This window comes from Oncorhynchus mykiss, chromosome 28, assembly GCF_057628025.1.
Source record: "Oncorhynchus mykiss isolate SJ-2025 chromosome 28, ASM5762802v1, whole genome shotgun sequence".
Lineage (NCBI taxonomy): Eukaryota > Metazoa > Chordata > Actinopteri > Salmoniformes > Salmonidae > Oncorhynchus > Oncorhynchus mykiss.
Window position 1 is genome coordinate 9,437,035 of NC_143049.1, and position 14,756 is coordinate 9,451,790.

Here is a 14,756-nt window from a genome sequence, read left to right on the forward strand (position 1 = left end):
TACAGTATTGTGTATTACTGTGTGGGGTGTATTCAGCATTGTGTATTACTGTGTGGGGTGTATACAGTATTGTGTATTACTGTGTGGGGTGTATTCAGCATTGTGTATTACTGTGTGGGGTGTATACAGTATTGTGTATTAGTATGTGGGGTGTATACAGTATTGTGTATTACTGTGTGGGGTGTATACAGTATTGTGTATTAGTGTGTGGGGTGTATACAGTATTGTGTATTAGTGTGTGGGGTGTATACAGTATTGTGTATTAGTATGTGGGGTGTATACAGTATTGTGTATTACTGTGTGGGGTGTATACAGTATTGTGTATTACTGTGTGGGGTGTATACAGTATTGTGTATTACTTTGTGGGGTGTATACAGTATTGTGTATTAGTGTGTGGGGGGTGTATACAGTATTGTGTATTAGTGTGTGGGGTGTATACAGTATTGTGTATTACTGTGTGGGGTGTATTCAGCATTGTGTATTACTGTGTGGGGTGTATTCAGCATTGTGTATTACTGTGTGGGGTGTATACAGTATTGTGTATTACTATGTGAGGTGTATACAGTATTGTGTATTAGTGTGTGTGGAGTGTATACAGTATTGTGTATTAGTATGTGGGGTGTATACAGTATTGTGTATTACTGTGTGGGGTGTATACAGTATTGTGTATTACTGTGTGGGGTGTATACAGTATTGTGTATTACTGTGTGGGGTGTATACAGTATTGTGTATTAGAATGTGGGGTGTATACAGTATTGTGTATTACTGTGTGGGGTGTATACAGTATTGTGTATTACTGTGTGGGGTGTATACAGCATTGTGTATTACTGTGTGGAGTGTATACAGTATTGTGTATTACTGTGTGGGGTGTATACAGCATTGTGTATTACTGTGTGGGGTGTATACAGTATTGTGTATTAGTGTGTGTGTAGTGTATTCAGCATTGTGTATTACTGTGTGGGGTGTATACAGTATTGTGTATTACTGTGTGGGGTGTATTCAGCATTGTGTATTACTGTGTGGGGTGTATACAGTATTGTGTATTACTGTGTGGGGTGTATACAGTATTGTGTATTAGTGTGTGGGGTGTATACAGTATTGTGTATTACTGTGTGGGGTGTATACAGTATTGTGTATTAGTGTGTGGGGTGTATACAGCATTGTGTATTAGTATGTGGGGTGTATACAGTATTGTGTATTACTGTGTGGGGTGTAGACAGTATTGTGTATTACTGTGTGGGGTGTATACAGTATTGTGTATTACTGTGTGGGGTGTATACAGTATTGTGTATTACTGTGTGGGGTGTATACAGTATTGTGTATTAGTGTGTGTGGGGTGTATACAGTATTGTGTATTACTGTGTGGGGTGTATACAGTATTGTGTATTACTGTGTGGGGTGTATACAGTATTGTGTATTAGTGTGTGGGGTGTATACAGTATTGTGTATTACTGTGTGGGGTGTATTCAGCATTGTGTATTACTGTGTGGGGTGTATTCAGCATTGTGTATTACTGTGTGGGGTGTATACAGTATTGTGTATTACTGTGTGGGGTGTATACAGTATTGTGTATTACTGTGTGGGGTGTATTCAGCATTGTGTATTACTGTGTGGGGTGTATACAGTATTGTGTATTACTGTGTGGGGTGTATTCAGCATTGTGTATTACTGTGTGGGGTGTATAAAGTATTGTGTATTAGTATGTGGGGTGTATACAGTATTGTGTATTACTGTGTGGGGTGTATACAGTATTGTGTATTACTGTGTGGGGTGTATATAGTATTGTGTATTACTGTGTGGGGTGTATACAGTATTGTGTATTAGTGTGTGGGGTGTATACAGTATTGTGTAATACTGTGTGGGGTGTATTCAGCATTGTGTATTACTGTGTGGGGTGTATTCAGCCTTGTGTATTACTGTGTGGGGTGTATACAGTATTGTGTATTACTGTGTGGGGTGTATTCAGCATTGTGTATTACTGTGTGGGGTGTATACAGTATTGTGTATTACTGTGTGGGGTGTATTCAGCATTGTGTATTACTGTGTGGGGTGTATACAGTATTGTGTATTACTGTGTGGGGTGTATACAGTATTGTGTATTAGTGTGTGGGGTGTATACAGTATTGTGTATTACTGTGTGGGGTGTATACAGTATTGTGTATTAGTGTGTGGGGTGTATACAGCATTGTGTATTAGTATGTGGGGTGTATACAGTATTGTGTATTACTGTGTGGGGTGTATACAGTATTGTGTATTACTGTGTGGGGTGTATACAGTATTGTGTATTACTGTGTGGGGTGTATACAGTATTGTGTATTACTGTGTGGGGTGTATACAGTATTGTGTATTAGTGTGTGTGGGGTGTATACAGTATTGTGTATTACTGTGTGGGGTGTATACAGTATTGTGTATTACTGTGTGGGGTGTATACAGTATTGTGTATTAGTGTGTGGGGTGTATACAGTATTGTGTATTACTGTGTGGGGTGTATTCAGCATTGTGTATTACTGTGTGGGGTGTATTCAGCATTGTGTATTACTGTGTGGGGTGTATACAGTATTGTGTATTACTGTGTGGGGTGTATACAGTATTGTGTATTACTGTGTGGGGTGTATTCAGCATTGTGTATTACTGTGTGGGGTGTATACAGTATTGTGTATTACTGTGTGGGGTGTATTCAGCATTGTGTATTACTGTGTGGGGTGTATACAGTATTGTGTATTACTGTGTGGGGTGTATTCAGCATTGTGTATTACTGTGTGGGGTGTATACAGTATTGTGTATTACTGTGTGGGGTGTATACAGTATTGTGTATTAGTGTGTGTGGGGTGTATACAGTATTGTGTATTACTGTGTGGGGTGTATACAGTATTGTGTATTACTGTGTGGGGTGTATACAGTATTGTGTATTACTGTGTGGGGTGAATTCAGCATTGTGTATTACTGTGTGGGGTGTATACAGTATTGTGTATTACTGTGTGGGGTGTATACAGTATTGTGTATTACTGTGTGGGGTGTATTCAGCATTGTGTATTACTGTGTGGGGTGTATACAGTATTGTGTATTACTGTGTGGGGTGTATTCAGCATTGTGTATTACTGTGTGGGGTGTATACAGTATTGTGTATTAGTATGTGGGGTGTATACAGTATTGTGTATTACTGTGTGGGGTGTATACAGTATTGTGTATTAGTGTGTGGGGTGTATACAGTATTGTGTATTAGTGTGTGGGGTGTATACAGTATTGTGTATTAGTATGTGGGGTGTATACAGTATTGTGTATTACTGTGTGGGGTGTATACAGTATTGTGTATTACTGTGTGGGGTGTATACAGTATTGTGTATTACTGTGTGGGGTGTATACAGTATTGTGTATTAGTGTGCGTGGGGTGTATACAGTATTGTGTATTACTGTGTGGGGTGTATACAGTATTGTGTATTACTGTGTGGGGTGTATATAGTATTGTGTATTACTGTGAGGGGTGTATACAGTATTGTGTATTAGTGTGTGGGGTGTATACAGTATTGTGTATTACTGTGTGGGGTGTATTCAGCATTGTGTATTACTGTGTGGGGTGTATTCAGCATTGTGTATTACTGTGTGGGGTGTATACAGTATTGTGTATTACTATGTGAGGTGTATACAGTATTGTGTATTAGTGTGTGTGGAGTGTATACAGTATTGTGTATTAGTATGTGGGGTGTATACAGTATTGTGTATTACTGTGTGGGGTGTGTACAGTATTGTGTATTACTGTGTGGGGTGTATACAGTATTGTGTATTACTGTGTGGGGTGTATACAGTATTGTGTATTACTGTGTGGGGTGTATACAGTATTGTGTATTAGAATGTGGGGTGTATACAGTATTGTGTATTACTGTGTGGGGTGTATACAGTATTGTGTATTACTGTGTGGGGTGTATACAGCATTGTGTATTACTGTGTGGAGTGTATACAGTATTGTGTATTACTGTGTGGGGTGTATACAGCATTGTGTATTACTGTGTGGGGTGTATACAGTATTGTGTATTAGTGTGTGTGTAGTGTATTCAGCATTGTGTATTACTGTGTGGGGTGTATACAGTATTGTGTATTACTGTGTGGGGTGTATTCAGCATTGTGTATTACTGTGTGGGGTGTATACAGTATTGTGTATTACTGTGTGGGGTGTATACAGTATTGTGTATTAGTGTGTGGGGTGTATACAGTATTGTGTATTACTGTGTGGGGTGTATACAGTATTGTGTATTAGTGTGTGGGGTGTATACAGCATTGTGTATTAGTATGTGGGGTGTATACAGTATTGTGTATTACTGTGTGGGGTGTATACAGTATTGTGTATTACTGTGTGGGGTGTATACAGTATTGTGTATTACTGTGTGGGGTGTATACAGTATTGTGTATTACTGTGTGGGGTGTATACAGTATTGTGTATTAGTGTGTGTGGGGTGTATACAGTATTGTGTATTACTGTGTGGGGTGTATACAGTATTGTGTATTACTGTGTGGGGTGTATACAGTATTGTGTATTAGTGTGTGGGGTGTATACAGTATTGTGTATTACTGTGTGGAGTGTATTCAGCATTGTGTATTACTGTGTGGGGTGTATTCAGCATTGTGTATTACTGTGTGGGGTGTATACAGTATTGTGTATTACTGTGTGGGGTGTATACAGTATTGTGTATTACTGTGTGGGGTGTATTCAGCATTGTGTATTACTGTGTGGGGTGTATACAGTATTGTGTATTACTGTGTGGGGTGTATTCAGCATTGTGTATTACTGTGTGGGGTGTATAAAGTATTGTGTATTAGTATGTGGGGTGTATACAGTATTGTGTATTACTGTGTGGGGTGTATACAGTATTGTGTATTACTGTGTGGGGTGTATATAGTATTGTGTATTACTGTGTGGGGTGTATACAGTATTGTGTATTAGTGTGTGGGGTGTATACAGTATTGTGTAATACTGTGTGGGGTGTATTCAGCATTGTGTATTACTGTGTGGGGTGTATTCAGCCTTGTGTATTACTGTGTGGGGTGTATACAGTATTGTGTATTACTGTGTGGGGTGTATTCAGCATTGTGTATTACTGTGTGGGGTGTATACAGTATTGTGTATTACTGTGTGGGGTGTATACAGTATTGTGTATTACTGTGTGGGGTGTATACAGTATTGTGTATTAGTGTGTGTGTAGTGTATTCAGCATTGTGTATTACTGTGTGGGGTGTATACAGTATTGTGTATTACTGTGTGGGGTGAATTCAGCATTGTGTATTACTGTGTGGGGTGTATACAGTATTGTGTATTACTGTGTGGGGTGTATACAGTATTGTGTATTACTGTGTGGGGTGTATTCAGCATTGTGTATTACTGTGTGGGGTGTATACAGTATTGTGTATTACTGTGTGGGGTGTATTCAGCATTGTGTATTACTGTGTGGGGTGTATACAGTATTGTGTATTAGTATGTGGGGTGTATACAGTATTGTGTATTACTGTGTGGGGTGTATACAGTATTGTGTATTAGTGTGTGGGGTGTATACAGTATTGTGTATTAGTGTGTGGGATGTATACAGTATTGTGTATTAGTATGTGGGGTGTATACAGTATTGTGTATTACTGTGTGGGGTGTATACAGTATTGTGTATTACTGTGTGGGGTGTATACAGTATTGTGTATTACTGTGTGGGGTGTATACAGTATTGTGTATTAGTGTGCGTGGGGTGTATACAGTATTGTGTATTACTGTGTGGGGTGTATACAGTATTGTGTATTACTGTGTGGGGTGTATATAGTATTGTGTATTACTGTGAGGGGTGTATACAGTATTGTGTATTAGTGTGTGGGGTGTATACAGTATTGTGTATTACTGTGTGGGGTGTATTCAGCATTGTGTATTACTGTGTGGGGTGTATTCAGCATTGTGTATTACTGTGTGGGGTGTATACAGTATTGTGTATTACTATGTGAGGTGTATACAGTATTGTGTATTAGTGTGTGTGGAGTGTATACAGTATTGTGTATTAGTATGTGGGGTGTATACAGTATTGTGTATTACTGTGTGGGGTGTGTACAGTATTGTGTATTACTGTGTGGGGTGTATACAGTATTGTGTATTACTGTGTGGGGTGTATACAGTATTGTGTATTAGTATGTGGGGTGTATACAGTATTGTGTATTACTGTCTGGGGTGTATTCAGCATTGTGTATTACTGTGTGGGGTGTATACAGTATTGTGTATTACTGTGTGGGGTGTATACAGTATTGTGTATTATTGTGTGGGGTGTATACAGTATTGTGTATTACTGTGTGGGGTGTATACAGTATTGTGTATTACTGTGTGGGGTGTATACAGTATAGTGTATTACTGTGTGGGGTGTATACAGTATTGTGTATTACTGTGTGTGGTGTATACAGTATTGTGTATTACTGTGTGGGGTGTATTCAGCATTGTGTATTAGTGTGTGTGGAGTGTATTCAGCATTGTGTATTACTGTGTGGGATGTATTCAGCAGTGTGTATTACTGTGTGGGGTGTATACAGTATTGTGTATTACTGTGTGGGGTGTATACAGTATTGTGTATTACTGTGTGGGGTGTATACAGTATTGTGTATTAGTGTGTGTGGAGTGTATTCAGCATTGTGTATTACTGTGTGGGGTGTATTCAGCATTGTGTATTACTGTGTGGGGTGTATACAGTATTGTGTATTACTGTGTGGGGTGTATACAGTATTGTGTATTACTGTGTGGGGTGTATACAGTATTGTGTATTAGTGTGTGTGGAGTATACAGTATTGTGTATTAGTGTGTGTGGAGTGTATTCAGCATTGTGTATTACTGTGTGGGGTGTATACAGTATTGTGTATTACTGTGTGGGGTGTATACAGCATTGTGTATTACTGTGTGGGGTGTATACAGTATTGTGTATTACTGTGTGGGGTGTATACAGTATTGTGTATTAGTGTGTGTGTGGAGTGTATTCAGCATTGTGTATTACTGTGTGGGGTGTATACAGTATTGTGTATTAGTGTGTGTGGAGTGTATTCAGCATTGTGTATTACTGTGTGGGGTGTATACAGTATTGTGTATTACTGTGTGGGGTGTATTCAGCATTGTGTATTACTGTGTGGGGTGTATACAGTATTGTGTATTAGAATGTGGGGTGTATACAGTATTGTGTATTACTGTGTGGGGTGTATACAGTATTGTGTATTACTGTTTGGGGTGTATACAGCATTGTGTATTACTGTGTGGAATGTATACAGTATTGTGTATTACTGTGTGGGTGTATACAGCATTGTGTATTACTGTGTGGGGTGTATACAGTATTGTGTATTAGTGTGTGTGTAGTGTATTCAGCATTGTGTATTACTGTGTGGGGTGTATACAGTATTGTGTATTACTGTGTGGGGTGTATTCAGAATTGTGTATTACTGTGTGGGGTGTATACAGTATTGTGTATTACTGTGTGGGGTGTATACAGTATTGTGTATTACTGTGTGGGGTGTATACAGTATTGTGTATTAGTGTGTGGGGTGTATACAGTATTGTGTATTAGTATGTGGGGTGTATACAGTATTGTGTATTACTGTGTGGGGTGTATACAGTATTGTGTATTACTGTGTGGGGTGTATACAGTATTGTGTATTACTGTGTGGGGTGTATACAGTATTGTGTATTACTGTGTGGGGTGTATACAGTATTGTGTATTAGTGTGTGTGGGGTGTATACAGTATTGTGTATTACTGTGTGGGGTGTATACAGTATTGTGTATTACTGTGTGGGGTGTATACAGTATTGTGTATTAGTGTGTGGGGTGTATACAGTATTGTGTATTACTGTGTGGGGTGTATTCAGCATTGTGTATTACTGTGTGGGGTGTATACAGCATTGTGTATTACTGTGTGGGGGGTATACAGTATTGTGTATTACTGTGTGGGGTGTATACAGTATTGTGTATTACTGTGTGGGGTGTATTCAGCATTGTGTATTACTGTGTGGAATGTATACAGTATTGTGTATTACTGTGTGGGGTGTATTCAGCATTGTGTATTACTGTGTGGGGTGTATACAGCATTGTGTATTACTGTGTGGGGTGTATTTTCAGTATTGTGTATTAGTGTGTGTGGGGTGTATACAGTATTGTGTATTACTGTGTGGGGTGTATACAGTATTGTGTATTACTGTGTGGGGTGTATACAGTATTGTGTATTACTGTGTGGGGTGAATTCAGCATTGTGTATTACTGTGTGGGGTGTATACAGTATTGTGTATTACTGTGTGGGGTGTATACAGTATTGTGTATTACTGTGTGGGGTGTATTCAGCATTGTGTATTACTGTGTGGGGTGTATACAGTATTGTGTATTACTGTGTGGGGTGTATTCAGCATTGTGTATTACTGTGTGGGGTGTATACAGTATTGTGTATTAGTATGTGGGGTGTATACAGTATTGTGTATTACTGTGTGGGGTGTATACAGTATTGTGTATTAGTGTGTGGGGTGTATACAGTATTGTGTATTAGTGTGTGGGGTGTATACAGTATTGTGTATTAGTATGTGGGGTGTATACAGTATTGTGTATTACTGTGTGGGGTGTATACAGTATTGTGTATTACTGTGTGGGGTGTATACAGTATTGTGTATTAGTGTGCGTGGGGTGTATACAGTATTGTGTATTACTGTGTGGGGTGTATACAGTATTGTGTATTACTGTGTGGGGTGTATATAGTATTGTGTATTACTGTGTGGGGTGTATACAGTATTGTGTATTAGTGTGTGGGGTGTATACAGTATTGTGTATTACTGTGTGGGGTGTATTCAGCATTGTGTATTACTGTGTGGGGTGTATTCAGCATTGTGTATTACTGTGTGGGGTGTATACAGTATTGTGTATTACTATGTGAGGTGTATACAGTATTGTGTATTAGTGTGTGTGGAGTGTATACAGTATTGTGTATTAGTATGTGGGGTGTATACAGTATTGTGTATTACTGTGTGGGGTGTATACAGTATTGTGTATTACTGTGTGGGGTGTATACAGTATTGTGTATTACTGTGTGGGGTGTATACAGTATTGTGTATTAGTATGTGGGGTGTATACAGTATTGTGTATTACTGTCTGCGGTGTATTCAGCATTGTGTATTACTGTGTGGGGTGTATACAGTATTGTGTATTACTGTGTGGGGTGTATACAGTATTGTGTATTATTGTGTGGGGTGTATACAGTATTGTGTATTACTGTGTGGGGTGTATACAGTATTGTGTATTACTGTGTGGGGTGTATACAGTATAGTGTATTACTGTGTGGGGTGTATACAGTATTGTGTATTACTGTGTGGGGTGTATACAGTATTGTGTATTACTGTGTGGGGTGTATTCAGCATTGTGTATTAGTGTGTGTGGAGTGTATTCAGCATTGTGTATTACTGTGTGGGGTGTATTCAGCATTGTGTATTACTGTGTGGGGTGTATACAGTATTGTGTATTACTGTGTGGGGTGTATACAGTATTGTGTATTACTGTGTGGGGTGTATATAGTATTGTGTATTACTGTGTGGGGTGTATACAGTATTGTGTATTAGTGTGTGGGGTGTATACAGTATTGTGTATTACTGTGTGGGGTGTATTCAGCATTGTGTATTACTGTGTGGGGTGTATTCAGCATTGTGTATTACTGTGTGGGGTGTATACAGTATTGTGTATTACTATGTGAGGTGTATACAGTATTGTGTATTAGTGTGTGTGGAGTGTATACAGTATTGTGTATTAGTATGTGGGGTGTATACAGTATTGTGTATTACTGTGTGGGGTGTATACAGTATTGTGTATTACTGTGTGGGGTGTATACAGTATTGTGTATTACTGTGTGGGGTGTATACAGTATTGTGTATTAGTATGTGGGGTGTATACAGTATTGTGTATTACTGTCTGCGGTGTATTCAGCATTGTGTATTACTGTGTGGGGTGTATACAGTATTGTGTATTACTGTGTGGGGTGTATACAGTATTGTGTATTATTGTGTGGGGTGTATACAGTATTGTGTATTACTGTGTGGGGTGTATACAGTATTGTGTATTACTGTGTGGGGTGTATACAGTATAGTGTATTACTGTGTGGGGTGTATACAGTATTGTGTATTACTGTGTGGGGTGTATACAGTATTGTGTATTACTGTGTGGGGTGTATTCAGCATTGTGTATTAGTGTGTGTGGAGTGTATTCAGCATTGTGTATTACTGTGTGGGGTGTATTCAGCATTGTGTATTACTGTGTGGGGTGTATACAGTATTGTGTATTACTGTGTGGGGTGTATACAGTATTGTGTATTACTGTGTGGGGTGTATACAGTATTGTGTATTAGTGTGTGTGGAGTGTATTCAGCATTGTGTATTACTGTGTGGGGTGTATTCAGCATTGTGTATTACTGTGTGGGGTGTATACAGTATTGTGTATTACTGTGTGGGGTGTATACAGTATTGTGTATTACTGTGTGGGGTGTATACAGTATTGTGTATTAGTGTGTGTGGAGTATACAGTATTGTGTATTAGTGTGTGTGGAGTGTATTCAGCATTGTGTATTACTGTGTGGGGTGTATACAGTATTGTGTATTACTGTGTGGGGTGTATACAGCATTGTGTATTACTGTGTGGGGTGTATACAGTATTGTGTATTACTGTGTGGGGTGTATACAGTATTGTGTATTAGTGTGTGTGTGGAGTGTATTCAGCATTGTGTATTACTGTGTGGGGTGTATACAGTATTGTGTATTAGTGTGTGTGGAGTGTATTCAGCATTGTGTATTACTGTGTGGGGTGTATACAGTATTGTGTATTACTGTGTGGGGTGTATTCAGCATTGTGTATTACTGTGTGGGGTGTATACAGTATTGTGTATTAGAATGTGGGGTGTATACAGTATTGTGTATTACTGTGTGGGGTGTATACAGTATTGTGTATTACTGTGTGGGGTGTATACAGCATTGTGTATTACTGTGTGGAATGTATACAGTATTGTGTATTACTGTGTGGGTGTATACAGCATTGTGTATTACTGTGTGGGGTGTATACAGTATTGTGTATTAGTGTGTGTGTAGTGTATTCAGCATTGTGTATTACTGTGTGGGGTGTATACAGTATTGTGTATTACTGTGTTGGGTGTATTCAGCATTGTGTATTACTGTGTGGGGTGTATACAGTATTGTGTATTACTGTGTGGGGTGTATACAGTATTGTGTATTACTGTGTGGGGTGTATACAGTATTGTGTATTAGTGTGTGGGGTGTATACAGTATTGTGTATTAGTATGTGGGGTGTATACAGTATTGTGTATTACTGTGTGGGGTGTATACAGTATTGTGTATTACTGTGTGGGGTGTATACAGTATTGTGTATTACTGTGTGGGGTGTATACAGTATTGTGTATTACTGTGTGGGGTGTATACAGTATTGTGTATTACTGTGTGGGGTGTATACAGTATTGTGTATTACTGTGTGGGGTGTATACAGTATTGTGTATTACTGTGTGGGGTGTATACAGTATTGTGTATTACTGTGTGGGGTGTATACAGTATTGTGTATTAGTGTGTGGGGTGTATACAGTATTGTGTATTACTGTGTGGGGTGTATTCAGCATTGTGTATTACTGTGTGGGGTGTATACAGCATTGTGTATTACTGTGTGGGGTGTATACAGTATTGTGTATTACTGTGTGGGGTGTATACAGTATTGTGTATTACTGTGTGGGGTGTATTCAGCATTGTGTATTACTGTGTGGAATGTATACAGTATTGTGTATTACTGTGTGGGGTGTATACAGCATTGTGTATTACTGTGTGGGGTGTATACAGTATTGTGTATTACTGTGTGGGGTGTATACAGTATTGTGTATTACTGTGTGGGGTGTATTCAGCATTGTGTATTACTGTGTGGGGTGTATACAGTATTGTGTATTACTGTGTGGGGTGTATTCAGCATTGTGTATTACTGTGTGGGGTGTATACAGTATTGTGTATTGGTATGTGGGGTGTATACAGTATTGTGTATTACTGTGTGGGGTGTATACAGTATTGTGTATTAGTGTGTGGGGTGTATACAGTATTGTGTATTAGTGTGTGGGGTGTATACAGTATTGTGTATTAGTATGTGGGGTGTATACAGTATTGTGTATTACTGTGTGGGGTGTATACAGTATTGTGTATTACTGTGTGGGGTGTATACAGTATTGTGTATTACTGTGTGGGGTGTATACAGTATTGTGTATTAGTGTGTGTGGGGTGTATACAGTATTGTGTATTACTGTGTGGGGTGTATACAGTATTGTGTATTACTGTGTGGGGTGTATACAGTATTGTGTATTACTGTGTGGGGTGTATACAGTATTGTGTATTAGTGTGTGGGGTGTATACAGTATTGTGTATTACTGTGTGGGGTGTATTCATCATTGTGTATTACTGTGTGGGGTGTATTCAGCATTGTGTATTACTGTGTGGGGTGTATACAGTATTGCGTATTACTGTGTGGGGTGTATACAGTATTGTGTATTAGTGTGTGTGGAGTGTATACAGTATTGTGTATTAGTATGTGGGGTGTATACAGTATTGTGTATTACTGTGTGGGGTGTATACAGTATTGTGTATTACTGTGTGGGGTGTATACAGTATTGTGTATTACTGTGTGTGGTGTATACAGTATTGTGTATTACTGTGTGGGGTGTATACAGTATTGTGTATTACTGTGTGGGGTGTATACAGTATTGTGTATTAGTGTGTGTGGAGTGTACCTCGTGGAAGCGTATGATGTTGAGGACCCAGGCACAGAGACCGGCTGCGGCGGATGATTTGAGTCTGACAAACTCAGGGTTAAACTCTGGGTCACTGAGGTACTCATCTCTCACGCACCTCACTGTCGATTCCGGGATGTGTTCCTTGTCAAAGTTCACCAACGCCTGTAGGAAGTCATCCACCTGGGCATAGACACACACATGGGCGTGCACACTCTGAAACACTCTGAAACACTGCCGTTAACACAAAGTGACACAGACACACGGACGGCCAGACAGACAAACTGTCACCTATGGGATATATGCTCCTTACACACATGGTCACACAGACAAGACAAGACAAGACACACCAAGACTGACCTTGCTCATGACTACTTTCGCTGCCTTCCAGCTGCGGTCTTTGGGTAATTTACCATGAGGAGCCAGTAGCACCATGACAGCAGCAGACACGTTAGTCACTATGGCTGGGGGGTTAGGGAACGTCTTCAACTCTGTCAGGTTCAGCTAGTGGGAGGACACACATTATTAGGAATCGCATGATATAAAAAAAACCGCCCTGTATTAAAGGTCTAATATATCTCCATATCATAGCAATTAAGTCAAATTCAAAAGGCACTCGCAAATCTGAGCTATCTTTGTTGCAGGTGCATGGTAACAATTGAATAACATGAGAAAAAAATAAGAAACCTGCAAACTGCTCTTGCTAGTATCTTAAGCTTTACGTATTGGCCTCAGGGCCTTCGTCTTGAGGCTTTTAGTTTATTTTTTATTTATTTTATAATTTTTTTTACCCCTTTTTCTCCCCAATTTCGTGGTATCCAATTGTTGTAGTATCTACTATCTTGTCTCATCGCTACAACTCCCGTACAGGATCGGGAGAGACAAAGGTTGAAAGTCATGCGTCCTCCGATACACAACCCAACCAAGCCGCACTGCGTCTTAACACAGCGCGCATCCAACCCGGAAGCCAGCCGCACCAATGTGTCGGGCAACCTTGGTTAGCGCGCACTGCGCCCGGCCCGCCACAGGAGTCGCTGGTGCGCGATGAGACAAGGACATCCCTACCGACCAAGCCCTCCCTAACCCGGACGACGCTAGGCCAATTGTGCGTCGCCCCACGGACCTCCCGGTCGTGGCCGGTTACGACAGAGCCTGGGCGCGAACCCAGGGACTCTGATGGCACAGCTGGCGCTGCAGTACAGTACAGCGCCCTTAACCACTGCGCCACCCAGTTTTTTAACGGGTAGCAATTATGTACCTTATTGCTATTGTTTTAAATTAAAATGGTAAAAAAAATTGCTTATTAGCAAAGAGCAATTTCTCAATAATAATTTTGCTAGGACTGTCAGGGAGTGGTCTAACTGGGGAGGGGAAAAATGAAAATGAGCCGCTATTGGAAGAGAGGTTTGGAATTCTCTTTCTTATTGGTCTACTGGTGATGTCACCAGGCAGGCCAATACTCCCTTCCACCACAACAGGCTGAAATTTCAGGCAGTCTTTTCAAACAGTGTGTTGAGTGTGTTGAGGGCTGCGTCAGCTGCCTGTAGAGCTGTGTTACCCTGTTGAGTGTGTTGAGGGCTGCGTCAGCTGCCTGTAGAGCTGTGTGTTACCCTGTTGAGTGTGTTGAGGGCTGCGTCAGCTGCCTGTAGAGCTGTGTGTTACCCTGTTGAGTGAGTTGAGGGCTGCGTCAGCTGCCTGTAGAGCTGTGTGTTACCCTGTTGAGTGTGTTGAGGGCTGCGTCAGCTGCCTGTAGAGCTGTGTGTTACCCTGTTGAGTTGGTTGAGGGCTGCGTTAGCTGCCTGTAGAGCTGTGTGTTACCCTGTTGAGTGTGTTGAGGGCTGCGTCAGCTGCCTGTAGAGCTGTGTGTTACCCTGTTCAGTGTGTTGAGGGCTGCGTCAGCTGCCTGAAGAGCTGTGTGTTACCCTGTTGAGTGTGTTGAGGGCTGCGTCAGCTGCCTGTAGAGCTGTGTGTTA

The 14,756-nt window shown here is 40.3% G+C and overlaps 1 protein-coding gene across 1 annotated transcript in view; it reads right to left on the minus strand.

Moving 5' to 3' along the window:
• Positions 1 to 14,756, minus strand: part of dnah9l (dynein, axonemal, heavy polypeptide 9 like) — a 91,684-nt gene that overhangs the window by 28,190 nt on the left and 48,738 nt on the right. Inside the window, exons 62-63 of the mRNA XM_090224753.1 lie at positions 13,144 to 13,287; positions 12,784 to 12,966 (exon numbers count right to left, since the gene is read on the minus strand). Of these exons, the coding sequence (XP_090080879.1) occupies positions 12,784 to 12,966; positions 13,144 to 13,287 (327 nt within the window). The remainder of the gene's footprint in view (positions 1 to 12,783; positions 12,967 to 13,143; positions 13,288 to 14,756) is intronic.